The sequence below is a fragment of the Penaeus monodon genome, chromosome 26 (assembly GCF_015228065.2).
Source record: "Penaeus monodon isolate SGIC_2016 chromosome 26, NSTDA_Pmon_1, whole genome shotgun sequence".
Classification (NCBI taxonomy): domain Eukaryota; kingdom Metazoa; phylum Arthropoda; class Malacostraca; order Decapoda; family Penaeidae; genus Penaeus; species Penaeus monodon.
The window spans coordinates 22,310,469-22,320,468 of record NC_051411.1 but is presented as its reverse complement, the minus strand read 5'-3'; the positions used below and the strand labels follow the sequence as shown (position 1 = coordinate 22,320,468).

General features: G+C 41.5%; 1 protein-coding gene across 1 annotated transcript; it reads right to left on the bottom strand.

Annotated features, from left to right (window-relative positions):
* Positions 1-4,350: 4,350 nt before the first annotated feature.
* Positions 4,351-5,178, bottom strand: LOC119589618 (basic proline-rich protein-like). Its single transcript, XM_037938212.1, has 3 exons — positions 5,129-5,178; positions 4,821-5,023; positions 4,351-4,739 (listed from the first exon to the last, which is right to left on the bottom strand). The coding sequence occupies exons 1-3, from the start codon at positions 5,176-5,178 to the stop codon at positions 4,351-4,353; spliced, it is 642 nt and encodes a 213-aa protein (XP_037794140.1).
* Between the last annotated feature and the right edge of the window lie 4,822 nt (positions 5,179-10,000).

Below are 10,000 nucleotides of genomic sequence, written 5' to 3'. Positions count from 1 at the left end.
AAATGTAAAATATGTATAAACACGCATTATTTCATTATCAAGTAAAATAATGTGGTGAGGGTTTTTTTTTTTTGTAATTTATGGATCCTTTTTTCCAAAAATTATTAGTAAAAAACACATGTAAAATGTGGTGTGTATTTTAAAAATTTTATGTAGATATGTGATACATAATATTTTTAAATATATAATATAATTAAAATATATATCGCAATAAATATATATACAAAATAATATTTATATATGTGTATTCAAAATAATATCAATTATTCATAAAAAAATAAAAATTTATATATAAATATATATATATATTATAAATAAATAATTATATTATTTTAAAATATATTATAAATATATATATAAATTATATATATATATATTAAAATATAATATAATATATATAAATTTTATAATATAATTTTTATATATAATATAGACCACACACACAACCACACACACACACAAACACAAACACACACACACACCACACACACAACACACACACAACACACCACACCCACGCACCCCGCACACACACCCACCACCACATACGCACACCAATTTATAATTTAAAACACAATTATATATGCATATATATATTATATATATATATATATATAATATTTTTTTTTTTTTTTTTTTTTTTTTTTTTTTTTTTTTTTTCCGGGGTTTAGGTTTTTTGACCCGCCGTGGTCACAGTAGAAAATTAAAATTGTGTTTTCATGTTTGGATGTTTGGAGCAAAGTACGGGGTTTTTAGGGTCCCATTTTCCTTTCCACGGGGAGTGCCGGGTTACCTTTTTTTTTAGGAAATCATTCCCTCTATTTTACCGGGCTTTGGCCCAGCACTAAACTTGGGCGGGCTTGGTGGGCAATCGAGGTGAATTTCCTTTGCCAAAAGGCAACAACGCCCCGGCCAGGACTCGAACTTTCAAAATTTCAAAATTGTCGTCGTCCCAGCCCTGAGTCCCATGCTCTAACCACTCGGCCACCCCCCCCCGGCCCTTTAAAAACATATATAAAATATAATATATATAAAATATATAATAATATATAATATATATCCCTTTTAATATATATATTATATAATATTTTATATATATATAACATATTATTTTATTATATATATATATATATATATATATATTATATTAAAATATATTAATATATATATATTTACACGAAAAAAAATATATATGTATATATATACCATTAGTGATATATTTTTAATATTTAATGTTTTGTGTGTATGAAACACCCAAACAAAAACACACACAACACACACACACACACACACACAACACACACACACAAACACACACACACCCCAAAACAACGCACACACACACACACACACACAACACCAACACACACACCACAAAAACCACACACACCCCACACACACAAAACAAAATACACAAAAAACAGAAAATTATAATATAAATATATAAAATTTTTATAATATTATATAATATATATATATTTTTAAAAATACACATCCCATACAAAATACATACATACATACATCCCTTTAATAAAATTAATATATAATAATATTATATAATAATATATATTTTTTTATTTACACGTAAAAAAAAATTAGGTATACATATATTTATTTTAAAAGGGGGTTCAATGTAAACACACACACCCCACACCCCAAACCCCACACACACACACACACCCCACACACACACACCACACACCCCACACAAAAAACACACACAAAAAACCCCACACCACACACAAAAATATTGTATATACACACACAATACAGACACACACACACACACACACACACACACACAAAACACACACAACACACACACACACACAAAACACGCGCGCGCGGCGCGGCGCAAAATTAATATTATATATATAATTATATATTATATTTTAATTTTAAAATAAATATATATGTATAATTAGTATATATATTTTATTTTAACATTTTATATATATGTATGTATAAAATATATGGTGTGTGTTGTGTGGGGTGTGGTGTGTGTGTGTGTGTGTGTTTAGGTATATATGTTGTATATGTATGTTTTGGCAGGGCCAGTGGGTCTTTGTCCCCTGGGGCGAAAAAAATGGGGGAACAAAAAAGGGAGACCTGGGAGGGGTTTACATAAAGGGGAACCCCGGGGAAAACAGACGCAACGGGCTGTGGGGGGAGGAGCGGAAAAATTAAGCCAAGGGGGGGGACGGGGGTTGGGTGCTGCCCCTTTGGAAGACTTTTGGGGGTGCCCTTTTAAACCTGAAAAACTTTGTGTTGCCCATTTAAATAAGCTGTAGGGTGCGGGGTTGGCCCATGCGGGTTTTCCCCCCCTTTTATTGGGGCCTATAAAAAAAGGGTACGGGTAAATAACTTGTGTAAATAAAGGGAAGACTGTCATTTTGTTTTTATTTTGTGCCTTGCCCGCCACTTGGCGCCCCCCTGGGGTGTTCGGGGACGCTGGGTGCCCCGGTGCCCCCTTGGAGCTGTTCAGTGTTCAGCCCCCGGGGATAGCACGCCGTCTGGCTGGGCCTTTACCTTTTTTTGGTGGCAAGAGACGAGGCGGGGGGGGTTTTAAAACAAATGGTGTCGGGGAGTGGGTTTTGGGAAATTTTTGATCAGTGAAAACGCCCCGTTTTATCATGTCGCCCAAAAAGATGGCGGCACCATGAGGGAGGGGGAGGTATGATTGGGGGCAGGCACGAGTGGGGTGAACCAAAGCCGGGGGGGAAACCTGATAAATTCCCATGTGGCCGGTATGGGGAGGAAAGGGGCACAAAGGGCGGGAAGAGCGGGCCACAGGGGGCAAAACGAGAAAGGCCCCACCATCTGTCGAGATGCGGGAAGGGAAAGGGGAAGGGGAAAACCATTTTCTGCCAAACTTGTTGAGGTGCTACAGAGCAATTATCTTGCATTGTGAAGAGGAAAATCAGCAGTAAAACCGAAAAAGGGCCCTGCAACAACGTGAAAAAGTGAACTGATAAAAAAAAATAAAGGAGGTGCAGATTCTAAAGGGGCGAGGTTAAAGGGCCTGAGGGGGGAAAAGTAAAGGGGGGAAAGGCTGGTCACAAGGTATTAAGTTGCAAGAGAGAAGGCGGGACGAGGTTCGGGAAACAGATGCCAGGGGGTTTTTCAGTTTTACGGGGGGTTCCCCTGGGGTCCGGGGAAAAAAAACCCCCCGGGGGGCCTGCAGAAATGTGTCGGAGCAGTGGTCGCTGCAAAAAGGGGGGGGACCCATGGAACCGCCCCCTTTTTGGGTTATAGGTGGCGGCAAACCGGCCCCCGGAAACCCCGCCTCTTTCCCTTTTTCCCCCCCCTTTTCCCCCCCCTTTTCCCCCCCCGGGGCGTGTTATTTCACGGCACGCTTTCTCCCCCCTGCAGCCCTTCGGCCTCCAGACTTCTGTAAAAGCGTAAGCCAGCTGAGTACGACGGGAAGGTGGCCAGGGGGGCTATGCCCGCCCAATTTGAAACCCGGGCCCATTCCCCAGGGCGGGACCCAAGGAAGGGGGAAGGGGCCCTGCAGTTTGGTTTAAACAGCGTTTAAGGGTGGCTCCGGGGTTTGGAAAAAGGGTTGGGGCATCTGCCGCCATCCCAACAGGCCCTTACCCAGCGTGGCAGAGGCTTTGAAAACGCCTTTTCGGGCCCAAACCACCGGGCCCGGGGGATATGGGCCCACTTAAAAGAAGCGGACTGTGAGCGTGGCGGGGACACTGTCCCAGCTGGCGCACGATGTGGGGGCGCGGGGAAAAGGGGGTCTTTACCCGGGGGCTGCGGAAGGGGGTTTGTTTTTGGGGTCCTGGCCCGCATTTTTTTTTTGGGGACGCTTTGAAGGCCCAAAGCAACTGTAAATCTACGCCAAGAAAGGCCCCCCCCTTTGAGGCCCTGCAGGTGGCGCTGGGGGGGGCCCTTTGGGGAGTTCGGGGCCCTTTCAGGGAAGGAAAACCAGTGGCCTAGGGTTTTTGTTGCTGCTCAGCCCCGCCGGGACTTCCGGGGCCAGAAGGAAAAATTTGGGGGAAGGGTTTAGATTGAGGGAAGGTACCCGGCATTTTCCCAAAGGTTTGTTTTGGGGGGCTGGGGGAAAAGGTAGGGAAAGGGACGTTAGGGGTGTGGGGGGGGAGGGGGAGAAACGCCCCTTCAACCGGAGGGGATTCTGATCCCTTTCCCACCCCAGTGCTGAAAGGGGAGTGGGGCAGGTTGGTCCCCAAATCCGAGGAATGTCCAAAAGGCCCAAAGGGAAGTGGTACGGGGGAAAAAACCTCGGAAAAAAGGGGGGCCCAAAAAACCCCAGCCGTCCTGGGTTTCCCCGGGGCCCCGCCGGGGTAAGCTGCCGTCGAACCAGCACGATGCTTTTTGGGGGGGTCAGTAGAGGGGAAAAAGCCATCCCGCCTGACAGGGGAAACACTGGGGGTGAAAAAGGACCCTAGTGGGGGCTGATATTTTGGCCCCCATGCGATTTTCCGACACACCACAGAGATTGGTGTGGTGTAAAGGGCATTGTGTGCAGCTAAAGGGGGCCCCAGGGAGGCTCTTTTGGGGCGGGGGGGAAGCACGGGGGGCCGCGACCCCGGGTAGGGGCCCCGATTGGATGAGCATGCTTGCGGGGCCCTTTGGACACCGGACGAAAAAGTAAGGCGGGGGTTTTGACCTTTGGACGGAAGCTGGGAGGGGCACGGTGAAAGGGGGGCCCTTGCTTCCGGGGTTTGGCTTTTGCAGGGGGGCCTCGTGGACCCCAAATCCAAAACCTGCAGCTGGGGGAGGGTTTGTAGCGGGTTGGCAGGGGGCCTTGTTGGCCCGGGGAGGGGGGTTAGTTACAGTTTTGGTTTGCTAACTTCCCCGAAAAAGGGGCCCAGCGGGTCCAGCGGGGCCCAAAAGTGGGCACTTGTGGGAAGTGGAGCATCCAAAAAGAGTCGTGGGGGAGAAAGGGGAATTTGGTTTGGGTTTGGGGGGCCTTTCCCGATTTTCCTCGGGGGACTTGGCGCCCCGGGAGCCCCGGGCAAACCCTGGCGGAGGTGCCCCGACGGTGCGTAGCAAGCTAAAGGGGTACCAGCCATGCCTTTAAAGGGGGACCTAGGGACGGGCATGGGGGAGAAAGGGGTAAAAACATGGGGGGAACAGAGTGTGGTTCCCAAAACCCCACGTCGGAAGCGGGGGCCTCTCGCCGAAGCTAAAGCCCCTGGGAAGGGCCATCCCAACGGGGGTTTAGGGGGCCCTTCTGATGTAAACCTATCAATTGCAGAGGGGGGGAAAACGCCCGGCGTTTGGCCACGTGGATGGGGTGGCTTTTTAAAAGGGGAAAGGAAGCTACTTGGGGCCATGGGTAAAAAGGGGAAGATGACGTTAGCCCCAGTAGGGGGCGAGGGGGACATGGCAACGCGGGCCCCGAGAGGGAAGGGACGAGCATTTGGAGGTAAAAGGCGATGCAACGACGTCAATGGTGACCATGAGCCGGGCTTGGGGCCCAGAAGATCCCCCTTTGGGGGTGCCACTCCCAAATTTAAACCGCCGCCACACCCCTCCAAGGGGCCCCCGGGCGAGAGTGAAAAAAAAGGCCGCGCTGGATGAAAGTTTTTTGGTTTTTTTGGAAAACTGTTTTTTAAAATTACGGCTACTTTTGTTTAAATAAAATTTTGTTTGCCCCGAGGACAATTTATTTAAATTTTTTTGTAGTTTGTTTTAGGTTTAGGTAGTCCCGAGGGGAGGAGGCGTTTGTTGATAGGGGGGGATAGTGCTACGCCAGTGGGTTTTTTTCTCGTGTGAAACAGGGGTTAACATGAAAAGGATGACCTGGGCAGTGTTAAATGAAGGGGCCTGGGCAAAAAATGACGCAACTGGCTGTGAGGGAGGAGCGGAGGAACAAGCCAAGGGGGGAGGGGAGTTGGGTGCTGTCCTGTGAAGGGCCTTGGGGTGTGCCCATGTGACCCCGGGTAAACTTTTTGGGGCCCCGTTAAAGCTGATTTGTGCAGGGGACATGGGGTTTCCCCCTGTATTGGGCCTATAGAAGAAAAAAGGGGTTACGGGTTAAAAAATTGTGGGAAATAAAGGAAAAATTGTCATTTTTTTGTTTATTTCGGGCCCTGCCCCGCCCCCTGGCGTTTTCCCTTTGTGGTGGGTTTGGGGCGCTGTGGTGCTCGGTGCCCTTGGAGCTGTTCCCGTGTCACGACCCTGTGGATAGCACGCCGTCTGGGTATTTTACCTTTTATTTGGGGGCAGAGAGAAGAGGCGGGTTTTGGCGTAAAAAGTTATTATAATATATATACATTTCAACCCCTACACACCCCACACAACACACAACACACACACCCACACACACAACCCCACAAACCCCAAAAACAATATATAAATAAATATATATAGAAGATATAAATTTTAAAAAATAGACAAGGAAAAAAGATATATGTATGGTAAGAAATGGAAAAGATAAAAAAATAGATTTAAATAAATAATTTTAAAAAATATAAAAAAAAATTTTATTTCCTATTTCAGGGATAAGGTAAACACACACGCACCAAAAAACACACACACACACACACACACCCCACCCCACCCCACACCACAAACACACACACACACACACACACCCCACCACACAACACACAAACTAATGTTTTATATATGTATATAACCCCCAGGGCCCCACACACACACACACACAGAAAAAAAAATAGAGAAAATAGTATTTAACCCCAGGAACACACCCACCAAAACACACGCATAATTTTTAAAAATATAATATATATATAGGAGTTATATAAAATATAAGGGATATATATTTTATAATAAAATAAATAAAGGGAAAATGTTTTATTTTATAATATATATATGTATACATGTATTTTTAAAAAATGTATGTATACATATATGTGGTGTGTGTGGGGTGTGTGTGTGTTTGTATGTATTAGGTAGGGATGTAGGGATAAATAAAGATTATATATATAATAATTATATATATAAATTTTAAAAAATAAATATATATATATACATATATATATACTAATACAACAACATAAAAGAAACACACACACACCCCACACACCCCAAAACACACACACAAACACACACACCACACCACACACACACACACACACACACACACACAACGGAAAAAAAAAATAGGAAAAAAAAAAGAAAAAAATAAAAGGGGGGGGGTGTGGGGAAATTTTGTAGTACATAACATATAATTTTTAAAATAAATAAAGGGAAATATTTAGAGATATAAGAGAGAGAGAAGATATAAATAAGACGAGCGATCTATCTATCTATTTTATCTATCTACTTTTCATTTCTATCTATCATATACTATCCCATCTTTTATCTATCTATCTTTTCTATCCACACACACACACAAATACACACACCCACACCACACACACAACACACACACACACACACACCCCACACACACACACACACACACAACACCAAAACAACCCCCACACAAAACCCCACCCCATACAAAACACACAAAACACACAACACAAACCCACACACCCCACACACCCAAACCCCCCAACACACAAAAACACACCCCAAAACACAAAACCCCCTAAACACCCACACACGCAAGCAAAGGGAAAAAACGCAAAAATGCACGCACACAAACACAAAACAAACACCAACACACACACACACACACACACACACACACACCCCCCAAACACACCCACACACACACACAACATATATGTTGGGAGAGGGAGTCTAAACACAAAAAACAAAAACAAACGACCAACACACACACCCACAAACAAAACCCACACACACACACACACACACACACACAACCAAAACACATTTCACATTTCAAAACACACACACACACACACACACACGCACACAACACACACAACATACCCAAATAAGATAGAGAATTAAAAGAGAAGATATATATAATATATATATATAATTTTGTGCACCCCACACCCCCCCCAAACCACACCCACACACACACACCAACCCCACCACCCACACACGCACACACGCACACACGCACACACGCACACACGCACACAAAACCCCAACAACACACACACACACCAACACACACACCACACACAAAAAACCCCCACACACCCCACACCCACCCAAAATATCTACAATTTTCGAATTTTCCATAAGAAGGGAACCTCCGAAAAACACAGAACAGAGCAGACAGATGAAGTAGAATAGAAGGGGAGAAAAGAGAAAAGATTTGAAGGGGAAAAGAGAATATATAAGAAAAGACAAAAGAGACAGAGGGGGGCGGGCCCCGGGAGATAGATAATAGAGCGGGGAAAAAGCAAAAGGGGGGATAAAGAAAAAAAAAAAAAAGGAATAAATAAAATAATTATAAATAAAAGGGAAATTAAGATTTTAGTATATAAATAAAATGTTAAAGATAAAATATTATTAAAATATAAATTAATATATTATTATAATATATATTATAATAAATTTTATATAAAATGATATTTTATATTATAAAATAATTTTTAAAATAGATATTATATTTTAAAATTTTATATATATATAGATATATATATAAAATATTTATTTTTAATAATTTTATATATATAATAATATAAGGGCCCCGGGTGGCCGAGTGGTTAGAGCATCGGAATTTAAGACTGGCACGACGGCAATCTGAGTTCGAGGGTTCGAGTCACCGGCCGGCGCGTTTTCCCTTTGGCAAGGGGAAATCCCCATTTACCTCGATTGGCACCCCAGCCACGGGGGGCTAAGCCCGACCAAAATCAGTTTCTTGGGCCCAAGCCCCTTTATGAAAAAAGAAGAGTGATTTCCTAAAAGGGAACACCCGGCCCCTCTCCGTGGAAAGGAAAATGGGGGGCCCACCACGGACTTTTTTCCAAGAGGGAACACAAAAAAGGGGAAAAAGACAAAAGGACAGCGGGGGCCACGCGGGGCCCAAAAAGGAAAAAAGGGGAAAAAAAAATTTTAAAATAAGGCCCTGGAAAAAAAAATTAAAAAAAAAAAAAAAAAAAAAAAAAAATAAAAAAAAAAAAAAAATAATAAAATATATATATTTTGTGGGTGTTTATCTTTGGGTGGGAGAAAAACGGGAATAAACAAATATATATATAAAAAATAAAAGTAAAATATAAAAACAAAAAAAAAAAAAGATATAAGATATATAAATAATAATAAAAAATAAAAAATGGGGGTTTTTAAAAGGGGTAATGTGTGGTGGGGGGAATGTGGAAGTAATAATTTCATACGCGGGCATATATTTTTTATATATATAAATTTTTTAAAACACCTAAAAAACATAAGGGATTACATATGGATAATTATAATTTAAAGGGAATAATAATGCCTATATATAAAATATACATACAAATTTTATATATAATATTTTAAAAATATATATATATATATTATTACAAATAATAATATATATTTTATATTTAAAATATATATTATATAATTTTATATATAATATATAATTTGTGTGTGTGTGTGTGTGTTGGGGTATACATCACACAGACAATCACCACACACACCCACACACACACACACACACACGCCGAAAAAAACACACACACACCACACACACAAAAAAACACACACACACACACACAAAACACAAAAAATATATTTTTGGGGGATATAAATAAATAGGAAGGGGGAGATTAAGAGGGCCAGAAGAGAGAAGGCACATGGGTTGGAGGGATAGTTTAATTGGGGAGTAGAGATAGAGAGGGGGGAGAAAGAATATAAAAAATAATGAATTATTTTAGATTTGAGGCGGATTAGAAAAGGGAATAAGTATAATTTTTAATATATTATAATGTATATAATAAATAATAATAAATATTAATTTTATATAGATTTTAGATTTATAATTATTGATATATTATATATATAATATATTATTTTATATATATATATTATAAAACCCCCAAACCCCAAATTATATTTTAAATATATAATATTAAAATAATATGTAATTTAAAAAAATTTAAAAAAAATTCCCAACACACCCCCCACCACCAAAAAAACAACAAAAAAAAAA

What these genes read in the sequence shown, in the direction of transcription:
- LOC119589618 (XM_037938212.1), bottom strand. Translation starts at nt 5,178, where the DNA reads ATGGCCCTTCCCAGGGGCTTTAGCTTCGGCGAGAGGCCCCCGCTTCCG. An exon ending in GAGAGGCCCCCGCTTCCGAC is followed by an intron (nt 5,024 to 5,128) that starts GTGGGGTTTTGG and finishes GTACCCCTTTAG; the next exon opens with CTTGCTACGCACCGTCGGGG. An exon ending in TGGGCCCCTTTTTCGGGGAA is followed by an intron (nt 4,740 to 4,820) that starts GTTAGCAAACCA and finishes ACCCTCCCCCAG; the next exon opens with CTGCAGGTTTTGGATTTGGG.